This window comes from Corvus hawaiiensis, chromosome 5, assembly GCF_020740725.1.
Source record: "Corvus hawaiiensis isolate bCorHaw1 chromosome 5, bCorHaw1.pri.cur, whole genome shotgun sequence".
Taxonomy (NCBI): Eukaryota; Metazoa; Chordata; class Aves; order Passeriformes; family Corvidae; genus Corvus; species Corvus hawaiiensis.
Window position 1 is genome coordinate 42,060,959 of NC_063217.1, and position 27,736 is coordinate 42,088,694.

The 27,736-nt window shown below is 41.2% G+C and overlaps 1 protein-coding gene across 1 annotated transcript; it reads left to right on the forward strand.

The window, feature by feature from the left end:
- The first annotated feature begins 538 nt into the window (after positions 1 to 538).
- On the forward strand, positions 539 to 27,637 carry LOC125326750 (microsomal triglyceride transfer protein). The gene is made up of 18 exons (XM_048305210.1): positions 539 to 709; positions 5,057 to 5,244; positions 5,823 to 5,966; positions 7,985 to 8,092; positions 8,845 to 8,961; positions 9,987 to 10,126; positions 11,006 to 11,156; positions 14,516 to 14,673; positions 15,546 to 15,714; positions 16,283 to 16,390; positions 17,344 to 17,556; positions 18,572 to 18,783; positions 19,395 to 19,492; positions 19,594 to 19,715; positions 20,495 to 20,722; positions 24,483 to 24,607; positions 24,971 to 25,141; positions 26,018 to 27,637. Exons 1-18 carry the CDS (start codon positions 649 to 651, stop codon positions 26,184 to 26,186), a joined length of 2,682 nt encoding a protein of 893 aa, XP_048161167.1. The 5' UTR covers positions 539 to 648; the 3' UTR covers positions 26,187 to 27,637.
- The last annotated feature ends 99 nt before the right edge of the window (positions 27,638 to 27,736 follow it).

Genomic DNA, 27,736 nt, shown 5'->3' on the forward strand with positions numbered 1-27,736 from the left:
CATCTTTCAGTCTCTAACCTCTGCCACTGCAATGATGTAAGATGGGGGCTGGAGCTGCTGAAAGAAAGAACATTGATTTAGTATGGTACAATGTAGCAGGTACTGACATCACATATGAGTCTGTAATGAAGTAGAATCAGATTTTGGGATGTCACTGATAAATCCCATGTACCTCTGCTTCCAGGAAGACCCTTAAAAAACATCTACTTCTGCAGTTACTCACAGCGATGATGACAGATGATGCAAGACAGTGGAGACAGTGGTCAGGATCCAGCTCCTGGCAGCAACAGACCCCATCACCCTTTGGTTCAGAGTGAGGAGTGGTGGCAGGATCTCCTGATTCTCGCAGCACTGGAGGTGGGCTCTGCTGCTCAGAAATGGGTCTGTGTGGGCTCAGTATTCAAAGATGAAAGCCGAGGTGATCGATAAAATGGGGTAGAAACTGCCAGTTACCTTAGTTCTTAATAATTAACTGGAAGTCCTTTCATGAACTTAGTACCTGAGTGTGGAATTTGGAATCTGACCTTTACTACATCTAGATAAACAGTGAGGCCGAGCCTGTGGCTCTCTCTGCAAGCTCCACTCTCAGCTCACTTCTTGGAGGTTCTCACACTTCATGCTGCAGTCAGGAGCTCAGCAGAGTCCAGCATGATTCTTCTTACCGTGCTGTTCCTTTGCATCATTTCCACCTATTCAGCCTCTGTTAAAGGTAGGTCTGTACTGGGCTTGGTTCAGCTTCTGCCTCACCAGAGGCATAACCAGTGTGTGTATGCAGATCTGTTTTGCCTCAAAAATTATCAGCTTTACTCAGACATGCTTGAGTAATACAAGATGCATTTAGTAGTTAGGTTTAAGTGCTTGTGGCATTCTTCTCAGCAGAGGTGATGGAGGAGACAGTTTTCAAGTGCACAGTGCCAGTGGTGTGACCAGGAGATCAGGGATCTTGACCTTGCTTAATCAGGACATACTGTGGGGGGCACCGACTTGAAAGGGACTTTTCACACCCTCAAAAGTTAAACACACAGAGTGCTCTGGTGGAGCAGAGCCAGGAAGTGCTTAGGGTTCTCCAGGTTTCAGCTTCTGAGCAGTTGACTCAGCTACCACTCAAGTCAGTAAGAAGCATCCCATTAATTTCATGAGAACCTTGCTCTGTAGTAAGTCTTGAAAATCTGGTTGTCTGCAGAAGCCCTGTGAGTAGAGCTTTACTCAGGTGTCCTGACGAAGTCAAGGGTATGAAATCTTGGAGGCTGTCTGCTTCAGCAGTGCCAGTGTATGAAGCAAGGAAACGTGTCTTTAGTAGTGCCTCTTCATGTACAACCTCACATTAAATTTAGAGGAACAGCAACCTTATAACATGAGCTGAGTTTTCAGTTTAATGAGGATGTCTTCATCATGATGAGAAGCAGGGGGGACACGCCATCCTGGGTTAAGCTGTTAAAAAGGCTGTAGAGGTGCTCTCATGGATGCCACCTCCTGTTTCTTGCAGGGAATCCAGAACACTGTGTATGCACAGAGCAGCAACCTTCCTTCCTCCCTGCCTCTGTACGCCCTCATGACAGGAGTTACAAAGGAGAGAAGTTTGTAGGCAGTGCCTTTACCTGTGAGCTCATTTTGTGAGACTGCCAAGTTCAGTTTATGGCTAGGTACCAGTGTGCCACATTTCTGATGTCTGGTCTTCCCAGCTTCCCCTTAATATCAATTAAGCAAAGCTTCTCAATGTGAAGAAATACTTGCTTGTCACATCCCCAGGATACTGAGCAAGCATTTTCTCTTTAATTAGTCGTCCCTTCAGCTCTGCCAGATTTCATCTCTCTCTTGTGCAGAGATTGAGAGCTAAATTACTGGCCCAAAGGCCACTTAGGGTCTCAGTGTAAGAGCTGGGATTAGAATTAGTGTTTTAGCTTTTCATCAGGCTATGCTGCCTTTTGGAAATATTGAAACATTATTCTATTCAGTTCAGGTAGGTCAGCACACATGAAACTCTCCTACTGCAGTTCGACTTGAAAAATGTTTTCAAATAAGCGGATGGGGTTTGCTTTTTAAAGCTATCTGGTATCAGAGACAGTGGCAAATATGATTTAGGAAGGTAGAGCTAGCAAGTAGTTAGAGACACACATGCTGTGCATGCCATATATATTAATAAAAGGCACAGGACTTGACAGCTGTCTCTACTCATGCAGTGTAACCTTCTGTATTATACAGTATCATGATTTAATTATAGACTTGGCATGTTACCCTTAATGACGGACAGTTAACATTACTAGTCAAACTATGTGTTATGCACTCCACCTTGGAAGCAGCACTTCTGACCCCAAGAGAGCATGGCTGGGCTGATGGCAGTCTGTGTGTCCGTCTCTCCTCCCTTCTCAGGCGGTGGGACGCTTGCTGTCAGCTGAAATGTCAATGGCTGCACAGGCAGCAAGGATTCCAGTGCTGTGCTGAATACAAAGGAAGGAGCTTCTAAAATTTAGGCTTTTTATTAAGTAAAGTTTCTGTCAGAAAGGTGTTGGAATATTCCTTTTAAAATAGTACTGGTGTTTTCTTCATGAAAGTTGGCATGAAAATTTAGTTGTGCTGTTTTGAATACTGGTTCTGGTCAGTGACCCTGTATCTCTCTCTCATCTGTCAAGATCCCCCTCGCCTCTCAGCCTGACCGCACTATTCAGTTGTCTCTCTCGTCTTCCTCATTTCCACCAGGATAAATGCTAACTCTTTGAGACTGCTTTCAATACTGCCTCATCCCTGCTGCTTCTCTTATCATGATACACTGTTGGCGTACCCTTTCCCAGTCTGGCAACTAAAGGTGTCTTCTGCCCTGGCTCCTGCAGTGTTTTCTATGTGTGAAATGGTGAAAGCTTTCAAAACCTAATGTTCTTCTAGCTCCCAGGAATACTTTGCAGTTACTCGTTTCTTCAATGACACTTGCAAGAAGCTGCTGCATCATTTGCTCATCTGTTTCCTTTAGGATGGAACAGGTCTTTTGTATGTGGGGACAAGCAAATGCTAAAAGGGAGGAAGAGGGAAGGAACTCTTACAAAAGAAAAAAAACCCCATGTGTGTGTTCAGCTGTGGGGAAAGGAAGAGGGTAGGTGAAAGGTGCTTTTAACTGAAAATAGGGAGGGAGCAAAACCACAACGTCCACCACCTTAACTAATAAGACACTTTTCGCTGAGCATCCAGATAATTTCTCTTGGATGTGCTTTCCCCCACTTCTTTTTCTTTAGATGGGACTGCGTTTAGAATGCACCTAGTGGGTGGTATTCCTAAAATCTCAGATGATACTAAGTCCCTTGCACTGCGGTTTCTGCTGCAAATGAAGGGCATTTTGAACCAGGAAAGGAAACAACTGGCTCCAAGGGACTGCAAGGAACCAGGGGTGTCCCTGAAAGGCATAGCCACCTCTGAGCAGGCACTGAGCATCCTCTACTCTCAAGGGCAAAGTAGCTTCAAAGCTGGTAGGAGTGGGGGGAATTGGGGAAGTGGCTAGGAAATTCACAGTAAACCTGCAGGAAGAGTTGTGTGTCCCTTGGTGACTTTGTTTTGAAGCAGACACACAAGAAATGCAAAACCAGAGGAGCCCCATTGAATGAATCCTTCAGCCTCCCTGGAAGAAAAATCAAGTTACAGCTTTGGCCTCTCACATGTGAACAGGCTGTGCCTGCTGGGATCACCAAACTTGCTGCACCACATCCCCAGCTGGCATAAAGTATAAATGCATTTAGTTCTGTAGCTTTGTCAGTTTACACATCTTGCAGACCAGACTTGGTGGAGTGTCTGTTTTGCTCAGGGAAAGGTTCTTTGAAGCTAATCTTAATCCACTGCCATGGTATCTGAGTGAACAGGGGAAGGAAGTGAGCAAAATCTTAATGAAACAGGGCTTTTGGACTCTTTGAGAACACAAAATATATCCACCCACCCATGATGGAACTACCCTGTGCACCCACCTAACTGGGTTTTAAATATGAAAGTGAAATAAGACTGGTTTTCCTTTTTATCAATGCAGTGATTTGAAATTTATTTGAGTGAGTCATATAAAACAGGGGGATATAACATAAATCGAGATAGCCTGATGAATCTCTGCAGGGGACTTTGAAGACACTGATTGCATTACAGCATGTTTAAGAATTTGTGTAAGATGTTGTGATAGATTTTTCTTCTTTTCCCCACCTTTCTCTGCACTTGTCACAAGACTGAGATGTCCCTGAGGACAGCACTTTGTGTTTCTTAGATTAACTCTGTTGTGAACTTGTTGTTTCTGCGCTGTACCTCCTGATCTCCATGAAGAAATTCCCAGTGGATTCAGTGGTGCAGCATTTGGGTGTGTGAAGCTAGTGCTGTGCTGCTTACAGATAGCACCTAAGGTCACTGTATGTGGATTTGCTTTGAGAACATTAAGAGCACTTTGTGCACAGCCAACTTCTTTTTCCTTCCTTCCCTTTTACATTCCTTAAAATATAGCAATTAACAGCAGAGACACAGCTACAGGGACAATTACTGAGCTTAAAGAACAAGAGCTTAATTATTTAATCTAAAAAAGACATTCTTAATGTTTTCATTACCTTCATGTCTCCCTTGGACAAGACTCTTAATGGAAAGATTCCCAATAAACGTGCAAGAGATGCAGAGAACGATTTCTGTTGGCTCCAACAAATTACATCAGTGCATTTCACATTGCTAAGCACAGGAATTGCATGATTAATTACAGAAAATTGAGTTGCAAATGATTTTGGATTAATTTGTAACATATTGCCAACAAATATGCTAACATAGCTGAAGAAAAGAATCTGACAGTCTTTAAGTGAAGAGCTAGAAGAAAGGATTTTGTGACCATTCTTATGTTAAATATGTAAGATATGTAAGATCAGTGTCAACTTAATCACAAAAAAACCCGAGCTGCTTCAGTGGAACAGCCTCTGAAATCAAAGTAGCAGGGTCAGTCCCATAAATCTCTTGTTTTTAATTCAATTTTTAATTTTTCTAAAGGTGTTTCTTAAAAAATGGTAGAATATGTGAGTTAGTAAATCTAAAATGCTGTTTGTTTTTGCTCTCCAAACAGGGCACACTACTGGACCAAGCCTAAATAATGACAAGCTATATAAGTTTGCTTACTCAGCTGAAGTCTATGTTGATGGGGTGAAAGCATCACTGAAGAAAAGTGCAGGATATCGGATTTCTTCTGGTGTGGATGTCAACCTCTTATGGAGAAATCCTGACAATGATGATGACCAGCTGATCAAAATTACGGTAATGAATGCCATCAGACAACTTAAAACATACACAATCTTTTCTGCACTTATCTAGCTGCTAATCTAATCTCAGAGAACTCACTTTCAGAACACGAGCTAAACTTCTTATTCTCTAGTATCATCAACTAAACCCAGCTGCTTTGATGATCTGATTCCTGTTCAGTGGGATTTCACAAGTATGTATCTAACATCATAAGCCAGAACTTCAGAATATCTCCTATATTTTGAAATTGCATCATGCAGCACCTGTAGCTTCAAACAACTGATGTGCAAGCCCTTACCCAAGGGGCAATATATGTTGTCTGAAGCCTTCAGTTCTACCTACAAATCATGACGTTTGCTTGTACCATGGGTTTGGTAGTTAGCTTTATGGTGAGGTTTTCTGACACTTACTTCCCCAGTGGAGAGTGCTGGCTTATTTTGTAAACGTAGACATAGTAATCATAGAAGGTTAATAATCACAACCAGAAATTAAGAAATAAAGAACATTTATCATGTGATTTAGTCTATCGAGCCTACTCCAGGCCAATTCTACACTGCTCTCTACATTAATTTTCTCTGCTTTTACTTTGCTAGATAAAAGATGTTCAGGTTGAAAATGTGAATGAACGTCCAGCTGCTAAAAGCATCTTCAAAGGAAAAAGCACAGAGAAGATCATCGGGAAAGAGTATCTGGAAGCTTTACAGAGGCCCATAGTGCTTGAGTTAGTCCGTGGAAAAGTAAGACCCTGTCTTTTAAAATTCAGTCCTGGAGGAAACATGACACAAATCTTTTATAACAAACTTGAAGAATTTACCACTTCACTATTCTCTCAGGTTTTTAGTAAGCAATTGTGTCCTATCAGTCTGTGTGAAATACAGTAGTTTAGAACAGACTGTAATTTACCCGTACAAGGGGCCCTTCTAGCCCAAGCCTATTGTGTGTTGAGAACACCACACAGTGGGGAAGTAAAGAGCAGATTGTCCACAAATCTATAGTACACATATGGATATGTGCACAATTGCTATGTGGGATTTGTGCTATTGACTTCAGCGAGGGCAGGATTTTGTCCTGAAGATCTGAAGGCAGAAAAGGAGATACAATTTGTCATAAGGGATGTTATACCGAGTCTGTGAGGAGCAGTGTTAATCACTTTAAACCCTTATCAAGTATTTTCCCAGGACTGCTTTTCCCAGTTCTTTGGTTGCTTATTTACTTCCACATCCCCTGCAGTTTCAATGGTCCCAAGTTAATGAGCTTGATGCCAAAAGAGCTACAGTCTTACATGTTTTTCCCCCACTGGGAAATTGTCTCCAAAAATCAGAAGAGAAGGGTCAGAGAGCAGGTGTGTCTCAACACATGCCTGGGTTTTATAGACTGCCCTGAGAGAGCACCGAAGCAATGTCCCACCGCAGGAGCACCCATGTCTGTTTGTAGCTCTCAGCATCCCCGTTTCTCTGAGAAGGGGATTCAAGTACATCCATCTCACCCTCTTCTTTCCTGCAATGCTGCTTATATGTCCCCTTGTACTCAGCCTGCTGTTCTGGCCAGGGAGTAGTGAGGCTCAAGCCCTGGCTGCTCCTGCCTCCTCTCCCTGGTCCTTCACCCTCCTGTTGCTTGTGGCATTGGCATTAGGCCAAGACCCCACTTTCCCCTCTGCAGCCCGAGCAATGCTTGGCAGGTGGGGCATGGGCAGAGGGGCTGTGAGAAAGGAGGAAGGTTGAAGGTCACGCTCCCTTTTCCCTTCTACAGAGCGGAGTGAGGGCTGTGACACTTTATCCCAGCAGGATCTTTACCTCCTGCTGTAAATAGGCACTGAGCACATACCCTGTCTCTCAGCTCAGCCTGCTGAATTGCAGCTGCTATCAGACCTGCTCAGTAACTTTCAAACTCAGCCTTGTCATCAGTTTTACAGAACATAAAAAGAAACAGGACAGCGCTGGCTGTGAACTGTACACATCCCTAAATGAGAACAGAGGTACCAGAAGAACACAGTCAGAATGCATTACATTACACACACTTAACATGCTAAGGCTAAGATGTAGTATTAAAAACTTGGGCTTTTTCTCAGGTAGTAGGGTCTATACACTCCTTTTATAATTTCTTTGTGGTGTGGTACTTTCATCCCTGGCACAGTAATTTCACTTTTCAGGGTTGCCCCGAGATAACACACTGATTGTACTTACAGTTCCAGAAAAAGGGGCGCTTTTAAAGCACCTTGAATGCTAAGTGGAGGTGCAAAGTCTTGTTACCAGAGGAGAGGCTCAAGCACAACAGTTGACCCATGAAGTGCAAAGGTTGTGATATGTGTGACACGTCATTTAAGTCATTCTGTGATTTATCTATGATTCGTCCTGAGTTTTTGTAACCTGTGATTAAAGTGCAACAGATATTATGCCCCTGTGGGGAGTGATTATCTGAGGATTATGTGGAAAAATGGGTTGCCTGTGAAATTATGAAAAGTTTCCCATTTTCCATCTAAATTCTCTCTGATTCCAGGAGGAGAGATGCTCACTGCACTGAAACTGTGCTTACGTTCAGCTGAAGGCTGAAACGTGTTTGCACTGTTATCATCAGGCCCTGCAGCTTCTTGAGTTTGCTTAAATAAGGGCAACAGATCCAAATTCAACTTCCTAATGAGAAAAAAAGTAAAGGGAGTTTTTCTAGAGTGGATCATCACTATTCCTTTCTCATTTAACCCCATTTGTTATATGCATTTGGATGCTTTTTTATGTACTTTATTTTTTTATTCCTACAGGTCAAAACCTTCTACTCATATCAAAATGAACCTGGTTTTACTCAGAACATTAAGAGAGGTCTGGCTAGTCTTTTCCAGCTACAGCTGCACTCTGGTTCTTCCCGTGAGGTATGGTGCTGTATCAGGCAGTATTATCATCACCTGAGGAACAGGCAGAGCCTGATCTGCTCTGAAAGGCAGACCTGTGGCTCCTGCTGACTTCAGAAGGAGTAAACTGTGACAGAAATCATCCCTTTGATCACATATGAGGTTGGGGACATAAAAACAGTCTTCTGAATATTTGGTGACACAGGTTAAGTTGCTGCAATTAACATAAAGCAGTAGTGCAATCCATTTGATTTAAAATGCCTTTTTCAATTTTGCAGAGTTTGGTAATAAACCACCTTAAACCAGGTCACTATCAAAGTGATTATACTGCTGTTTAAAGTTGGTTGATTCCTAAATTCAATTCAGTGGAGTCCCATTCTAAATCAGAGTACCCCCACAAAGTTAGCACTGGTTTAGCTGCATCCATTTAAGTTGCCTTCCATTGTTAAATTTGTATATCTGTCCCCTTGAAAAAAGCTTGAATTTAACTCAAATTTGTGAGTATAGTGTGAGCTGCCCCGTATTTCCTAATTCTCCTGTTTAAACAAATACTGTTACTTTTCTTCATAGCCATCTAATGAATAGTACCCCTGCCAATCCAAAGCAGATAGTTAGAACCACTGACATCCTCAAAACTGTGAAATAAACCCAAGCAGTGCAGCATCTCAGGTACAGGATTCCAACAGTGGAGAAAATGTTTCATCTTTGGAAGGTGTTCTGTGATCCCAAAGACAAATTCAAGAAATTGTCCTAATCTAACTCTCTTTTCCAAGGTGGACATTTCTGGGAAATGCAATACTACTTACCATGTGCGGCAAGACCAAGTGACTAAAATAAAAGACCTGGAATCCTGTGAAATAAAAAAGAAAGGATTTACCAGCCACAACCGGGTATGATTTCTTTAACAAAGTAAAATCTATTCTTCCTATTTAAAATATATTTTTAGCAGCTACTACTCATCTTCTCAGAAGTCCTTCTTGCATTAGCGAAAGCAAATTCTGTATGTAAATATTGTAGTTTTACTAGCTGAATGTCATATGTAGTTCCCATGGAGAGAGCACAGATTATCCTGTAGTGTAAACCAGTTTGGCTCAGCTGATACAGACACAGTCACAGAGATAACAGTAACCTTTTTCCCATCTGCTGTAAATGCCAGGCAAGATGCTGACTCCTGAATGGAGCCTGGTCAGGCTTGCCTGGAAGGTCAAAGGCTTCCCTAATGCACAGGTGTAATACAGGAGATGTGCCACAGAGGTAACTGAAGCCCTACTACGGCCCTAATGGTCCTCCACTGTTAGTAAATATTGTTCTAAGTAGTCAGTATTGAGGGCAGGCTGGACATATGCTGAAGGCACTGGGATTCTCTTCATCAGAAACTGACCTTTCCCAGCTTGGAGAAGTACAAAGACAGCACACACTCTCTTAATAAACTGCCTTAACACTGTGGCTGGCTTCCCAATTTTCACACTTACCACAAAGACATCATCTTGTTTACAAAACAGGAAGCAAAGCCAGCCACCTTGTTTGATCTGACTATGAACATGACAATCTCATTTACAAGACATTTCTCTGGAAAAGATTCTTGTCTTACTTAAAGCATATCTTAAACTAAATGTAGTACTGGGTGTTTTCTCAGTTGCAGCCTGCTCCATAACTTCCTGCCCTGTTCCCACGGTCATTTACCATGGTACATACTGAATTTGTAGCACATGGTGTAGAAGTGAGTGGCTTCTTACTGCAGAAGGAATTCTTAAAAACCTGGTTTGTAGGCTTAGCTGGAGATTCCAGCATATATGCACCTCCCTCATATGGCTCTACTTTGTAACAAGTCTTGCCCTCATTTGGAACTGTGAGCTCTTTTCCTATTTTGTTTATTGAATAGCCCTCTCTCTGTTTTATTTTTAATTATTTTCAGATCTTGGATGTCGGTACAAAAGCCACATCTGCTACAGTTTATGTGCTGGAAGACAGTTTCATTAAATCCATTAAGGCAGAAGAAAATTTTGTTTTCCTTCTGAATTACCGACAAAAAACAGGTGCCAAAATAGTTTCAAAGTAAGTTGGGCAATTGGACTGTCACTGATGGTAGCAGGACTAGTGGTTCAAGTCAGGTCATATGTGTAGGTCTTATAGAATCGAGATCTAAGGCTGTAAATTCTCCAGGTAAGGATTTAGGTCTCTTTTGTATCTGTATACGAAATATATATCCAATTGTGCCAGGTGCCAGGTCCAGTTTTGATTAAGTGTTCTACCACACCACAAATAATAAATAATGGCATTCATAAGAAGTTAACTGGAAACAGCAGGAATTGGCTAAAACTTTTTAATCTACCCATTAGTGCTGTAGGTGTTCTGTATTCTTATTTTTCAAGAAATACTTCTGATGGATTTCCATTTCTAGTATGTGAGAGTTTGGAAGTATAGAAAATAAAATCTACTGCATGGAAAAGAAACAACAATGAAACCTAGTTCTGTCTTAGACTCCAGACTCCAAAGCACTGAAAGTGTGGAGATACTCATACAAGATAAATGATTCAGGCATCTCAGTAATATTAGATATTTAAAAGAAAAAGTACATTCAAAAATCTCACTTTCCAGATCTTTTAAGAACAAATATATGAAACATTTCAGAATGTATGTGATTACTGAAGGCTGTTTATCAAGTGCTATAAATCTGTGCTTTAGAAAGTCTCTCATATAGGTATTTTATTGCTCATAACTCTAGCAGTAATTTTGCTGGTGTCAGATATTTCTGTTACCTTAAAAAGCCCATAGACCTGCCATGTTCTGAACATTTAAAAATAAGACTTCAATAAGACTGTACTCCAGATTTTTTTGTCTGTGGAGGGTTTTTTTGTTTCTTCTTGCTGTGCTTTCTGCATCTCTTCACTGATGGTTGAGCTCTAATGGTGTTCTCACTGTGTGGATGTACAGGCAGAGGCTGGAACTGAGGTCGGTACAAGCTGGGCTGGGACTGATTGCTGCAAAGCAAGTCGCCAGTGTGATCAAGACCTTGGACCCCAATTATGTTGCCATGCCCCTGGAAGCAGAGCCAGTGAAATCCGAATGCAAAAAATGCCCTTCAGTAAGTAAACACAGGTTCATTGGACATCAGGTTGCTTAGCTGAGCAGGACAAGTGTGAAAGGAAGTTTCTGTCCAAGCAGAACTAGGACAGGTCCAACATATCAATATAAAATACACCCTGGAGTGGGGAGTATGGAAGTGTTGCAATGGTGCTCACCCCACAAGAGTGTCTTGAGATCTACCGCTAAAAGTACCAACCTTTTTGCTCTCTTTCAAAGACTGAGTGCAGTATTTCTCCAGATCACTGGAAAATACAACACCCTTTTGTTTTATCTCACCTTTGCCAACCTTGAGGTGGCAGAAGCTTATTTCCTCTGGGTAAGGGGGTGGGAAATTAATTTTAAGGTGGTTGATTGGTGTTCATAAACAGTTCTGTCATGGAGGAGCTGAACTGTTCCTAGAAATTAAAGTTCATTAGCCATTTCTTAGGCAGGCTAAGCATTTGTTGATAATATATCTAACCTGTTCTTACTACCTGACCCGAGGTAGTCTTTTGTTTAAAAGATTTTACGGGTATTTTATAATTATAAAATGGGACTTTAGTATTCTTGGGAAGTCCAGTAATGTTCTCATTTTTCCCTGGGAAAAAAATTGCCTTGTTTTTTTATATTTAAGACATCTGAAGGCTAAGAGCATGGTACTGTAAAAGCATCATCTTTTGTTTTACTAATGATATTCATCATAAACTAAATAAATTACTACAGTGACTGTTAGCAAACAGTATTAATACTATTACCATTGAGAAATGAATGGGAACATTAAAGATCATTAGTCTCTGTTTTTGATAAGCAAGATCTAGCTTCTATTCAGCACACATAATTTTAGTCCTCCAGAGATACTCCTTATGAGCACAAATACATTCCTATATTGGAACTCATGCTAGTTATTTGGAAGTAGCATTACACTGTAGTAATTTATCTTGCCTAGTGCTTGTTGAGCCACAGAGAAGACCAAAACCACATGTTTGGGGAATATAGAAATGATGCTGCATGTGTGCTGGAGCAGTTCTGAGCAGGGAACATCAAGGCATCCTAAACAGAATAGGGACAGGTGTTTTTTCCCTGACTCTGCCTATCGGGGTTTGTGCTGATCAATTTGTCACTTGGAACTGAGTTTGTCAAAACAGTTATAATTTCCAGACCAAGGTAACAAACACAGGGTATAATTCCTGAGCACTGCCTGGGGACTGAGCTATGTCATTATAAACATAATGGCACGAGGAGAATGAAGTCCTGCTCTCTCACTGTATTTTTCAGTAACTGCTATGAAAAGCTGGGCTCTATAAACAGAACACTGTATCCAAAGCAGCAACACAGCATATGGCACTTATATATCATAGTATGCATTAATGCCCTGCTGACATGCTATGCCTTAGAGTTTTACATTCTCAAAGCCCTTTTGAAATTGTAACAGGTCTTGTCTCTATCTTTATGAATTTGGTAAAATAACCATTACTATCCTCATTTCCCAGATGGCAGCACTAGCTTCTCTGAGGTTATGGCAAATGTTTGCACTTAAAATCAGGCCTAGATTTCTGTGTTTAGACAACATAAAGTATGCTCTTTTCAGAAGTGCTCCTGCATCTTACACTCTTTTATGCTCATGGTTCCTATGGTAATGGATTCTTGCCCCTTCTGAAAGTGAGGTGGGTTTGTTCTGTCTTGTGCAGCCACCCTTTGTATGTTGGTAAACAGCTGTCAGGCACTGACATTCAAAACCCACTCCTGCTCTGTTTAGAACCTCTTGGTTTGGCTGGAGTTTTCCTAGAGTGCCCACAAGACCTCTGTTCTGATCTCTCTGTCAGAGAAACAGAGATCTGTCTCATGCTGAGGTGCCATGTGGAAGCATGTGCATCTTGTGCCTCAATGTTTGGGTTATTAAAACCAAACTGCCTGACATTCACATCAGGAGAATGAGGGTCCTTATAAAAGTCATTTGTGAAAAGTTTTTTTAGTGCCATGGTCACTGCAGGAGATGGCAGCTGCTCCTTGTAGCCGTTGAACAGTTTGATCACCCCCCAAAGAGGAAGGCTTGGTCTCCACTCTTTCGCTTGAGGTGGCTCCAGCTTGTATCTCCCACCTTTCTTGTCTCTAGGGTATGGGCTAAACTGACTAAGAGCAGCCCACACAGTTGGGCTCTGCACGGGAGAAAATACAGGAATAATGAGGTTAGAGATTTTTTTTGCTGGACTATGGTGCAGCTTCAGCGGGGGGAATAAAAAGTGCCCCATATGTTTATCCAATTTCAGTTTATAATAGGAGCACTGACCTTGGTGCTAAGCACTAATCACCAGTTGAGGTTAAAAGACCCATCTGTGCCTCAGAACATGAGCTCCTCCCAGGTGGTCATTAATCCTCAGGAAATATCCTATGTCTCAATCATTGTTGCCTAATTATTGTTTGTTACAGTCGATAGAAGTTGCACTCTGTACTGATGAATGATACTTCTAATTGCCAGCAGGTTCAAGTGCTATTGCCCAATACAAAATCCACAGAGGGGAAGTATTTTAGTAAAGGTCAAATGGGTGCTACAATTATTTCCCACTTGGGAAAACTGCAGTAAAGACTGCTGCAAAGAACAGCTGAGTTTTCACCAAGGAATGTTCTCAATAATTTGAGATAACAGAGGCAAATGCGAGGGAGAGAGGAAAGGTCAAAATACCGGCACCAGTTTCTTGTGGGAGTGTATCTGGAAGGACAGATATGGGTGCTTTGCTACCATGTTGGCTCATTTGGGTAGAAAATGTGGTGCGGGAATAAACACAGCAATTACCTGTTCTAATACCATCTTACCTTTCATTTTGTACAATAACTACAAATCCCTTTGTATGCAAGTTTATGAATAAAAAATGGGAATAACTTCTTGGACATTTAATCCTGTTCTATACTAACCCAAAATTACCATCTTGTCAGAAATTATGATTCATTTGTGAATTGGGGATTGTGCATCTCCCTCTTTAAAAAAAAAACAAAACCCAAAAACTTAGGAAAAAATGGGAACATAAGGTAAACACCATATTCACCGGAAAGCACAGTAAATTTGCAAGAGAAGAGAATTCACTTTATTCCAGTTACAGTATAAATAAACTTGTATTGTTCCAAAAGAGATTGCATTTAAGGTCATGTACAACATCAGGAAAATACTAATAGTGTTGGAAGAGAGACAGCTATAGAAAGGTTTCAAAGGTATTTGTGCTGGGATATCATAAATCAACGAATACTTAGCTAAAGGATCATCAATCTGTTGGATTTCAGCTGATTTGAGCAACAGCTGGCCTACATATCTGCATTTAGTAGGTCTGATTTTGAGAACTGAAACCCCAATCTGAGAGATTTGACATAATATGAATTGTTTTGCAGCTTTCTGAACACTGGCAGAGCATCAGAGAACATATGCATCCTGACAAACTTTCCAAAGCTGAAGCAGCAAAAAGCTTTTTGTCCTTCATTCAGAACATCAGAAAAGCTACGAAGGAGGAGATACTGAAAATTATTAGAAGTGAAAATAAAGAATTTCTGTAAGTTGCCATGAACGAGCTTTTAAAAGGTTTAAGTTACTGAAAAATGCAGAAGGGCAAATTGGATGCAAAGAGATTGAGTTCTACTGGTGATGTCCTAGCAATGCAAACCCAGTGTTCAGTACTGTCTGGAGGAAAAGGAATTTTTTTTTAAGTTATGTTTATTCTTATATTGTAATATAATAAATTTTCAGCACACCCTTCAGCCACCAGGGTTGTATCTACAGTGCAAGGCCAACATACTTTGTAGTGTAGCCAAAGGTTCTCAAACCAAATGCTTGTTCTGAAACACCCTATAACTTGTTCTTGACTTCCCATTTGTTTCCTTCAATTGGAAATTCAACAAAGAAGGGGAAGATTGAAGTCTGGGAATTGTCCTGGTATTAGAGTTTGGTTGTGAACAGCATGCACACTGAGACTTGAGAGTTGACAAGCATTTCTGAGTCATATGGTCAGGATCTTTCCAACAAATTGTAGCAGTTGTTAGCAATAGATATAAACCTGAGAGTCACTCAGGTAGCATAGAAGCCTTTTCGCTGTGTGCCATTGTGTATGCAGTATTAAACCACTTTTTTACATTTACAACCTTGTCCTGTAAACTTTAATACACTTGTGATAGTTCGGTTTTTAATACCTTTTTTGGTCCCCTATTTGCATAAATTCGAATATTATCCATACATATGAGTTCGTGTACCATTTTGAGGTGAAGGAGTTGAGGAATACTTTTTCCAACAAGAGTAAAAGATTCTCTTACTTGCAATGAAGAGATCTTTCAGCACATTAGCTTCTTTCTTTCAATCTGCAGCAAAGTCCTTTCAGTATTGTCTGACTCACTGCAATGATATGTTCATTTAATTTCCACTTCTTTGTAGTCCACAGGTAGTGGATGCCGTAACCTCGGCTCAGACACCAGAATCACTGGAGGCCATACTGGAGTTTCTTGACTTTAAGGATGCAAGCACTTCTATCCTGCAGGAGCGATTCCTGTATGCCTGTGGATTTGCTTCTCACCCCAGTGAAACACTCCTGAAATCTTTAACTGTAAGTCAAAGGACAAAACAAATACAACAGAGCTAATTCTCTTATGCCTCATCCCAGTCAAAGGGAAAGGGAAGAAGAAACAACTGTTGCTGTTTCTAATTTTCCTTTCTTTATGCCTTCCAGGGTTTCCTGTAAGTGTGCCATTAACATAGATCCTGAAAACAACAAACATTCCTAGGTCCAGACTGAAAGTCTATTTACTTTGTAAAATGTTATGAAAATCAGCTACTTGGAAAAGAAACATAATACTGAATGTTAGGAAAATTATTTGAGGATTGTTTGATTGTTGTCTTATGAAAGTCCAGTAACCAGGACTGTAAATACTTTTTTTTTTCCCCCAAATGAATCTACTTGAGAGTGAATGTAACTCAAGTTGAAAATGGCAGTCAGTTATTATATGTAATATATATGTAATGATAAAGCTGTGCTGTGCTTAGCCTGACCCCAGGCCATTGTGGTAATCACTGCCCTTGCATTGCAGTGATGTTCACAGAAAATGAGGACACTGCAGAGTGTGGCTCGTGATATTTACACTGAGACACTAAACAGCTTTGCTTTTGCATGACAGGAGAAGTTCAAGGGGGATGTCGCTAATGAAGAAATCAGAGAAACTCTTGTCATTGTCATGGGAGCGCTCATCAGAAAGCTGTGTGACAGGGGAGGCTGCAAGCTTCCAGTGAGTATCTGGTGGTCACTGCTGCCCAAATTCTGGTCTGCAACACATGTGACTGATCCCTGCTGACATTACTGGGAGAGCAGGACAGACATGGGAAGCAGATTCTCCCGCTTAAAACAAGTCCATAAACTCCTATGTTTGATAGAGGATTGCATTTTTTTTTAATAATGACATATACTTTGTCAGATTTAGGCTTTATGTTGTCTCTTCCCATTTCTGTGGATCTCTTCTAGTTTCCCCTTGTCTGACAGATTTTTTTTTTTCTCGCTGCTGAATCTGTCAGCAGAAGCAGAACTTGTGCTCCCTTGTCCAAAAGCTTTGCATATCCTCAGAGAAACACTGGCAAACTCAGGATCTGTTTATTATTTGCAGTCACCTTAGGTTATTTCACCTCTGTGAAGAGAATTCATTGGTTCAAGTACTCAACTGTGCCCCAAACATGCACAGAAAAACCCAGAAGGAGGATTTTACCCTGAGCTTGAACTGAGTAGATGCTGCTGTTAAAGGATGGGAATGATCAGACAAGGCTGCTGGATCTGTGTTGTTCAGCACTGCAGCACACTGCTGAAAAGATCCAGAGCACCTGAATGGGCCCTTTTAATTTTCCTTGATAATTGCCAAGCACTTTTATAACATTATGTTACGAGGCACTGAAGAACACTTCCCTTGCCTTTTTTCGTGGGGTCATGTTGGCCCCACAAGGAAGACCTGTGAAGTCCCTGAATCAGGGCAGGAGTAGCTGGCAAGTGATAAAACTGTGGATCAGGTGTCACTTGTGGCTGCAGTCACTTTGGTTATGCTTGAAGGAGCCATCAACATACAGCTCACAAATGACACCTTTGCTAACCCTGTGCAACAAAAACGAGCTAGAACCCAGGCCTGCCCCTTCTACTCCTGCAAGGGGGAAAAGGGAGATCTATCATCACCATTTAATGTGCTGTTGATTTTCTTAGGCTGTTGTGGAAGCCAAAAGGTTGATTCTAAATAGACTGGAGAAGGCCAAGAAAGATGACAATGTGCAGATGTACCTGCTGGCACTGAAGAACGCACTCCTTCCCGAAGCAATTCCAGTGCTTCTGAAGTACTCTGAGTCAGGGGAAGGGCCCATCAGCAGCCTTGCTGCCACTGCCTTGCAGAGATACGATCCTTCTTCTCTCACCAAAGAGGTAAGAAAATGTACCACCCTAGAAAAGAAGTGCGGGAGACTGTATTAAACATAAAGGATAAATTAACAGAGTTCATTTCTTGTCATCACCAGCATGGACAGTGAGGTTGAGTACAATGTCAGTAAGTTTGCTGATGGCACCAACCTGTGTGGTGCACTCAACATGCTGAAGGGGAGGAATGGACTGGTGGATACGTGCTAGTCAGCCCTTGGCTCCAGGGTCACACACAGCCATGCAGTCTGCTGGGAAAACTGGGCTCCTCTCGCAAGAGGGAGCCCTTGGGCACCTGTGCAACCCCTGTTCTTTCTTGTGCTTTCACATGGGGAGAACACAAAGTAAGAGAAGGGTAAAATAGCTGCATCTTACCCTGCAGCCTCCAAGAGTAAGAAAAGACATAGAAAATAGTGGGACCTGACATCCTGCCTCTGCTGCATTATCCTGCATTCCATTTCATACCCACTGCTGGCCACCAGGACTGAGGCTGTCAGGGTGCTCTGCAATGAGCATGCTGGAGGCCATTCTGTCAGTGGGGCTACATGGCTTTCCACGGACTCCCTGTAACAGAGATGTGTCACAATCTTCTCAGGGACGCGAGGCCACCACAGGTCACTATCTAGAAAATTAAAATCACAAGATTCTTGATTTTTAAAGTATATACTTCCCTAACGGTGAAGAAAATGTCTCTCTTACCACTGCCACATTAATTTGTTCTTAGTGCTGCTACTTATTTACAGCCCCACTTTGAAAACCAGTGTGTAAGGCTGTATTTGGTCTGTGGCTGAGAGAACGTAACAGATGTCCCACTTGTCCTTGTGGTCACTGAGCTATCTATACATGTCTCAACATTCCAAAAGGACCATGAAAAACATGATGCTGAAAATATATCCTTATGTATTAGCCTTAGCTATGGAGCTAACTTAAGCTAATTTAAGCTGATGTTATAAACGACATTCCAACCTGTATTTTGCCCAGTCATCTGCATGAGCATTGAGTGAATAATGTGTTTCCTGACCAGGTGAAGGAAACAATGAACAGGATATACCACCAGACTCGCAGAGTCCACGAGAAGACAGTGCGAACCACAGCAGCTGCCATCATCTTAAACAGTAACCCATCCTACATGGAAGTGAAAAACATCCTGCTCTCCATTGGGGAACTGCCTATGGAAATGAATAAGTACATGCTCTCCATGATCCAAGATATACTGCACTTTGAAATGCCTTCAAGGTACATGAAGTTCAGTGTAAATGGAAAAAAAAAAAAAGCCCTTCCTTACAAAGAACACACAGGTTCTCATGAATTACTAAAACTTAAGGAGAGTATAAAAAGATATCTTATTTTTATATCCCTTGTATTGTTATTTCAGAATAAATCCCTTCATTTCAATGTAGTTCTTTTAATAGCTATTCATATTTTCACAGGTACAAAAAAGAATTAGGCATCTGACTTGCATTACTGTGACAAATGTCATCTGTTGGTCTTAATTCTCTCACTGGGTCCATTGCTTTTATATTTTAAGAACCAGTGATGTGGAAAAATTTTAAACATCACAGCATGAGAATGAACATAATCAGTATATCTTTTCTTCTGAAAACCTTTAATTTTCAAGCAAGACCTTTGCTTGCCTTTCTTCCTATGACTGCAGGGAGTACCTAAAATTGAAAAGGAGACTCTGGGTTAGAGCAGATTTTTAGTGGGAAAAGGTAAAGGTTTTGAAGACCCTCTTTCCTATTGGGAAATTCACTCTCTCTCAAATTTGATCTTTCTACTGAAAAATAATGGTACTGTAACATTTTTGTATCTCAGTGGTTTTGTTTGTTTGTTTTGAAATACCACAGCAAAACAGTTCGGCAAGTTCTGAAGGACATGCGCACCCATAACTATGATCGCTTCTCCAAGATGGGCTCTTCCTCTGCCTACACTGGATATATCACACGTATGTAACCATGAAACTGCCTCTGAACCTTCTTGGTATTCCCAAACATTTGATTAATCCACTAGTTTAGTCACAGGTACCTTCTTTCTTCTTTAATTAAGGTGGTCCTGATGTGTCATCCACATACAGCCTCGACATCCTCTACTCCGGCTCTGGCATTTTACGGAGAAGTAACATGAACATCCATGTTTTCGACAGAAACACTGAACTTCATGCCATCCAGGTAACTGCCACACTGTACATAATAAGTAAGCCAGTATGTGGTCCTTTTCTTACAGCTTCTAAATCAATTCAGCTAATGCTTAAGACCATATGGTTTGCTGGGCAGAGAACAAGCCAATAACAGGGGAAAACCAATAAGAGGGGAAAACCCCACAATGTGGCATATATTTGCCATAAGCAAAACAACAAGTGTTTTGTTCTGCATCATACATCAAGGTCTGTGTCTGTGTAAAGCCTATGCTGTTTATCTGATGTAATCAGTAAAAGCTTTGTGAGTTTGTAAAGTCAGGTCCTAGCTCAGGTATGTCATAGAATGGAAATTCAAGGAGTAGATCAAATGTACAAATCAAAGAGATTTAAATGTCTGTGTTTTAGACTTTTCTTAACATTGGCAAGAATCTTCAGTATTATAATTCTCCTAAATTTATGCAGGACAAAAATTGTGCAGTGGAACATCTCTGGCTTTTCCTCCACACTGTCCATGAAAAATAGTCATATGAATAAAGGAAAATGTGTTTGAAAGAAAAGTAGTCTCAGGATTGTGATCTTCATGTGGGTAAATTCTGCTCTGCTCCCCAAAGGGCAAAAACATGGCATGAGATTATTTTATTTTCCATTTTTATAGGTGCTCTACCTAGTTCCATGAAGTCTTAACCTCATACCTTTTCAACTACAGCTACATAAATTAGAATTAGGCTTGTAGGCCTTAAGAAAATGTGTAGGGCTGTTATGGGTCAGGCAGGATTTTTTCATTGATTCTGTATGACTGTTTTTTTGTAGGTGGTGATTGAAGCTCAGGGTCTGGAGTCCATAATAGCTGCAACTCCTGATGAAGGCGAGGAAAACCTGGACTCCTTTGCTGGCATGTCAGCCATTCTGTTCAATTTCCAGCTCAGGCCAGTGACGTTTTTCCAAGGGTATGGCGATTTAATGTCCAAAATGCTCTCGGCAACTGGAGATCCCATGAACGTGGTGAAAGGACTTGTCCTCCTCACGGATTACTTACAGGTACTAACAGCACACTCTTTGCTTCTTTTTCTGTCTCTTAAGCAGAGATGGTTCCTCCCCCACACTGCTATTGTAGGACACCTTATTTTGTTTCTTTTCAGTGCTAATAAACCTGACTAGTGTTACACAGGCTACCCTTCCTAGGGGAGCAATAGAAAAGTCATAGGTATTAAAAACCAGAATGAAACTACATGAAAAGCAACCTAGAACAAAGGTGAGAACAGATCTTCTAGAAAACAAAGTGCAACTGAATAAAAGCAAATCCAGCTGAGTTTCTGTTGAAAACTCATATCCCCCCATAATTTCTTGTAATACCGTATTGTCCCATGTGACCACCTAAGTTTTCCTCTTCACAATTTGTCCAGGGACCTTGTGTCCAGTTAGGCAATAACTGTCAGGTGAATGAATCACCGGTACTTTCCCAGATAATTATCCTTCAAAGAACAATGCTAAGAGGTCCAAATTTCAACATTTAATTCTAGGCAAAACAAGGAATTAAAATGAGGATTACACAGTTTTTATGCAACTGTCACCCCAAATGATATACTAATTTTGTGCATAAAAAGATTCACATATAAATATAACTGGCTACATATTGTGTTATTGGAGGACTAAGAATCTAGACGTCTCTCTCTTGGTTTGATATCTTTGCTCTTCCCAAGCAGGGATCTCCTTAGAACCTGTGGATTTGACAGCTGTACTCAGCTCATGAAACATCTGCTGTCTCAAACTTCACTTTTTACTTTTCCTTCCATTTTAATTCTTGGCAAAAGAAAATGCCAAAGATGATGACACAATCCACTCTGCTCAAAATTACACAGAAACACTCTCTGCACATGACAGGTTTCCCCATCCAGAACCCAGCTCAGGTCCTTCTAATGGTATTTTAAGTCCAGAGGGCTTCCCAAGTAGTGCCCAAATTGGCTAACTAAAGCTCATTCCAACAGTGCTTTACAGTTCACACGCAGATTATGGGCAAAAACTTTACCGTGACCTATTTAACAAACAGACCGCAGAGGTGAGAAAGATAATCATGTCTAGTCCTGAGCACAGGGAGCATTTAGAGAACTAAATATTTCCAACTGCTGTGCATGCACCAAGCTCCAGACATACTCTGGCTGAATCAGATGGCTGGGCACCCTCAGAGCTCTGTCAGCCAGCAAATTCTCCACTCCTTGTCTTTGGAGAACCTCTCAGAAGTCTGGGGCAGCCAGGGCTGGGACTGTGTGCCACTTTTAACAATATCAGGGTGTAGTGTTTTCAGTCAGTCACTGACTCCCCGGAAGCCTCAGCAGCAGTGTCTTACCTCCACATCCCACAAGGACAAGCGTGGTTTTAAAGCACTGTTGAACACAGCTTTGGGCTGAGCTGTCTTTTAAGCACAGCCCATCTTTCTAAGAATGGTCTTACAGCTATGCTCCATCTCAACAGCACATCAACATGGTTTTGGCACTTCCATGTGGCCACAGTGTTGTTTGAGGGCTAAGAATAACCAGAAGTTATATTCCTGCTATAAAATAAACAGCTCTCATAAAACTGTTTTGAGACTGCATTAAAGTTCAGCAGTGTTAATAGTTCTCCTAGGCAACACACCTGCCAGAAGCCCAGAGAAATTAAATACTGTATTAATAGGTCAGAGAAGCCACTTGAAAGCCAGACCCCAATGGAAGGTAGCCAGTTCCCAGAGAAGTGCCTGTTGCAGCCATCTCTGCGTTGCATTACAGTAAGGTTGCATTACAGTGCAGTACATAAAGACATTTTTTTATTGAAACATTGCACATTTCAGCATTTTGAACAGTAACAAATGACTGATTCTGATCTTTTGGATCACATTTTCCACTGCAAATGAGACACAAAGCTTAAAATAGGAAGGGAAAGGAAAATACTTCTCCTGAGGAGGCTGGGTCCCTGTGATTTACACCTCCCATCAGCCTGGATTGGATTTGCACATGAGACGAAGGACAGGGCTGAGCTATAAATAAGGAAATAGATGAGCTAGTAAAACACAAGACAAGTGCTCCTTAGCTTCTCTGCTGGTTTCAGTGACAAATACAATTTAATTCTAGGTAGCATTTAAGCCTTGAACTGTGCAGCCTTTGCAAACCTAGCCTACTTTAATGTTCTTGGGTGCAATTTGACAATGCATCTAAAAATATCTGCTACTCTGGTTGTGTGTACATATCTCTGCCAGCATGTATACTGTTACCTCCTCACTCATTAGCAGCTATCCACCAATCCAATCTCAATTAAAAGCAAAGTAAAATAAAGTAAAACAAGCTTTATCTCCACACCTAAGCAGACCAACAAGGGAAGTATTTTATGCCCCATTGCAGTTGGTATAAAAACTCACTTTGATTTCAGAAAGACCACAATTCCAATCCATGATTTTAACTTGGGTGAAAATGAGAAATCAGAGCATCATATGACCACACTTTGCTGGGGTCACGCTGAATTTATAGGCCACAGCCAGCCCACTGCATTCTTTAAATCTCAAGCCCACTTTAGCAGCAACTGACTGCCAAGATGGCTCTGCCAAGCTGGTTCTGTCAAGGAAATAATTTCAAGGATAGTTAACTTACCCTAAAAGGTGAAGTAACCATGTACAGCTACCATAATTATCCAAGTCTTCGATTACAGCCAGATAACTTTAATGTTCTGAACGAAAACCTTCCCTGACGTTTCTCCTTGCTATAGGGATTAGGAAGCTAGACTGACTCTCTGCTTGCTTCTTTCTTAAATATTAGGACAGCATTAGCTGGAGCTACTGGACTACTGAATAGCTAAGAAGAGAATAGAGACTTCTAGGGTGCCTGGACATCAAAAAGGGGGAGGAAATTCACATTTCCATGTGTCCTATAAAGGCCTGCAATGTTACAGGTGCTGAGAATACCACAGACACAGAAACCTGGGAGGAGAGAGAAAATCCATCTGTGAGATGGGAGAAAGTGTCCTGTATGTGAGGCACATGATCAAAAAAAGCTTTTCCCAAATTAATGTTTCTTTTAAAATGGTGAATTAATCCACTAGTTCTTAGGGAAGCAGAACAACTATATAAAGAGAGCTAGATTGTCAAGCTGGGTGAACCTTAAAATCTTGGATGTGTGTCAAACCTTAAAAGTAATGAACTGCCATGACCCTGAGCTATACTACCACTTCCTAAATGCACTTTATGGATGTGTTTCCAGTCCAGCCTTATAGGTTTCATGAAGCCATGAGCACATTTGATATTTGATAGAAAATGCATTAAATGCAAATTAAGGTGCATTAGCTGATGGGTTTGAAGCCACTGAAGACATAATTCCTATCATATGGTGGGTTTGGAGCCACTACACCCAGCACAAGTGGCAGCATCCTACTGCCAGTGCAGGGCTGCTCAGGGGTGCTGCAGTCACACTGCACTGCATCTGTGCTGGGCTTCCAGCAAGGAGTTTAATCTGATTGAGCTGGACTGCCATCACAGCCTCCATGGGGCTTGTGTGGTAGCTCTTGGAGACATGGTATTCCCTGCAGTGACACTCCATGCAGAAATTATGCCAGCTGGCACACAGGGGAGAGGGAAAGGATGCAAGGTGCCTTGCCGTAGCTTCATCCCATTTTTGAGGGAGGGAGGTGCGTCAGGATGTTTTGTCCATCCTTTCAGAAAATCCCTCTCTTCCTTTTCGTTCCTGCAAAAGGACAAGTGGTGTGAGTGCAGTACCAAGGGGAATAAGGAAACCTCTGAGGTCTGAAGTCAGTAACCTGTGCTTTCCTATGGCTTCAGGAAATCCAGCTGCAGTCTGGGCCAATGGCCAGTGCAGAGTTCCTGGGTGGACTGGCCATCGACATCTCCGGGGGGATGGAGTTCAGCCTGTGGTACCGGGAATCCAAAACCAACGTCAAGAACCGGTGAGATACTCCCAGCACACTCTGTAGCTGTAGACAGCTTAGGCTCCTGAGCCTTGGTAGTCCCAACAAGAAGAATTTAAATATAAAAGACCTTGCAGATGAGTTAGAATTGAGTTAGAATTAAGTAATTAAATAAATTGAATTAAATAGGTGTGTGCATGGGAGAACATTTGTACTTCTCTTTTCCTTTCCACCTGGATAATACCAGTTCCCGGTGGTCTCATCTGAATTTATACACTTTTATGTGAAGAACAGGCTCCCCTGAGGGCAGTTTTTATGTGTGTATGGTAGGACTGTTTGTAATTCAATTTCCTCTTTTCTAATGTGTTTTGAAATAATTGTAATGCTTGAATTTTTTTGTAGGGTAGCCACGTTTATAGCTGGTAACACCGAGGTGGATTCTTTCTTTATAAAAACTGGTATGGAAACCACTTTGGAAGCAGAAACATCTTTAGACTTCATCTCCACGGTGCAGTTTTCACAGTACCCATTTTTGGTCTGTATGCAGATGGACAGAGTAGAGTCTCCATTCAGGTAAGAACTAACAGCACAGACTTTTCTGAGGTGTCCTTTCAGCCAGCTGCTGGAACTTTAGGTTTTCACAGTCACAAGAGTTTAACCACTGAGGTCGAATTCCAGCCCAACACAATCAGGTGCAGCGCAGGCTGTTACAGACACTGACCTCTCTGCTAGCCCATTTTTCCCTGTTCCTCACCCCTAAGATTCAGAAAGAACCCTTTTGGAGATCACAACTGATCAGATCTGAGTGTGCACTTTAATCCAATTTTTTAATTTGGCTTTGCAAGTGAACTAACTCAAGTGGCAGGACAGTATTCCCCTCATGTACAATCAGTTCTGATGGTGACCTCAGGCTTTGCCAGCAGTAGATCTCTGTTACACTGTTGAGAGAGGAAATGCAAAGCCATAAATAAGCATCTGCTATTTACTAGTGTCAGCAAAAGTACCTGGCTGTTAAGCTCTTGCAGCCATTGTGTTCTATCATATTGTATTAAGGCACCAGTTTTCCTGAAAACTGAACAATTGTGCAATAAGGATAAAAATATGCTTTTCAGTAGCCGAAGAATAGTAACTGAATGGGGTTTACTACTCTCGCCTGATCCCTATTTGCTAAGACCTAAGGAAGATAACATTTGCAGAGCCTGTGTCAGGTTTCCACTCGGGTTGTTCTCATCAAAAAGATGGTAAAAACCTGAGAGGAATCAAAGAACTTGAGGATCTTCAGGAAATCCTAAAAAAGCAGTATCTGCTATTCTGCAGCCACTAAAACAGCTGCTGCTTATATCTGCTCACTGTGGAAGTGCCATCTCGCCTGTGTGTAAGGTGTTCCTAACAGGGTGCAAGCTCTGCATAAACCTGCTAATGCCAGAGCCTGGTGCTGTGTCTTTGCAGGACTCACATGACCAAGTATGAGAGCCTGCCCTCTGGCAGGCGCTACAGTGCCAGGAGAGGGAAGGCAGCCGTGCTGGCAGGGAATGAATACCCTCTCCACCAGGAAAACTCCAACATGTGCAAGAAGGTGTTCGGCGCAAAGTCTGACTCTGCCGGCAGCTGGTTTTGAAAGCAGGACCTGAGCTCCTTGCTTTCTGGAATCCCTCAATGACTTAGGCCTGCATGTACCTTACCAACATGGAGCTTGACCTTGCACTGCTGCAGTTAATGGGAAATTTGCCATTGATTTCAACGGGCCAGGATCAAACTCTCAGTGCGTGCACAGTGTTTACATATTAACCTATATTTAAAACTTTTGTAAAAAAAAACCCTAAGGCAAATAAAGACCAATTTGGTAGTGTTCCATGCACTCCCTTAAGGGTGGTGCTTGTTCTTCATTTTTACTTTTTTGTGCCAAAAGCAAAAGTAATCCTTCATTTTTCTTTCTTGGGGAATACAGAAGTCTGTGTTTTTGACATACAGGAAGAGCAATTATGATGTATAAAGAATGATTATTTATAAATATATTTTAAAGTATTTAGGTGTTTTAGGCCTATGACCAATCCCCATTCAAATTTTCAAGTACAATTAACATCCAGGTAGGACCATGAATTCCTGCTTACTCAGTATTGCCTGTTTACAAAAAAGCGGGTTTTATTTTACATGATTTCAAAGGGTTTTGCGGTTTTTTTTAAGCAGTCAGAACTCGATTATTATTATTTATCTTTTGGAGGTTTTTTTATTAACTGCTGTAGTTAAATACAATCGATTAACAGTGTGAAGTAATGTTTCCAGAAGGACTTACAGTTGTCTTAATTCTGTTCTCGTTGAAATCAATGGTATAATTTCTGTAGCTACCAGAAACTGGAGCAGAGTTAAGCCAACACTGGTTGCTTGTCAAGGTTGCCTCCTAAAAATCTGTGTCCCTGTGTGTAATCAAGGCAGGTGCATTTCAAAAAATGAGCACCCACTAAGGCAATTCTGAACTATGATGAAGTAAAGGGTCTTGAAAGAAATACGTTTTGGATGCAGTCTAGCAAAGCCTGTGCAGAGCCAGAACACTTCTTTTAGGTAAGTTAGGCTTGTATTTCAGTGCAAAAAAAAAATCACTACTCAGACAAGTCCTCTGATTAAAATGACTTACACACTTCAGGCAGTGTCTTCATAGGATCTATGAAAAAAAAAAAGTTTTACATTTACATCAGCATTACAGATTAAAAAAGAATATACGCCATCCCAACTCAGCTGATCTCTGATCCATCTGATTTAATTTTTATAGTACAAGGTGTGCAAGTGCTGGTCACAAAAAAAGTAAAATAAAAAGCCAAGAACAATTGTTTTTTCAAAAAAACCCCCCAAACCCAAAAGCAGGCAGGAAAAAGTCATAAATAGATTGTCATAAAAAAAAAATTACTACAAGATTAAGAAAAGAATCCAAATTCTTTTGTGTTGTAAAAAAAACAAGAGTGCAGAAATCTGCAAAAATCAAACTGTCAGTGGGATGAATAGTCTGCTTGTTGTCTTTCCTGAAAATGCTGGCACATTTCTAGTCAAAGCATAAATAAAACCGGTAAAAACACACTGTGAAGAAATGGTTTACAGTCTTATTGTCTGTTACTTTCTGGGTAGGGAAAGTCTGTCACTGGGGAAGGAATGGTGTTGATCGGGGTAAGAGGAACC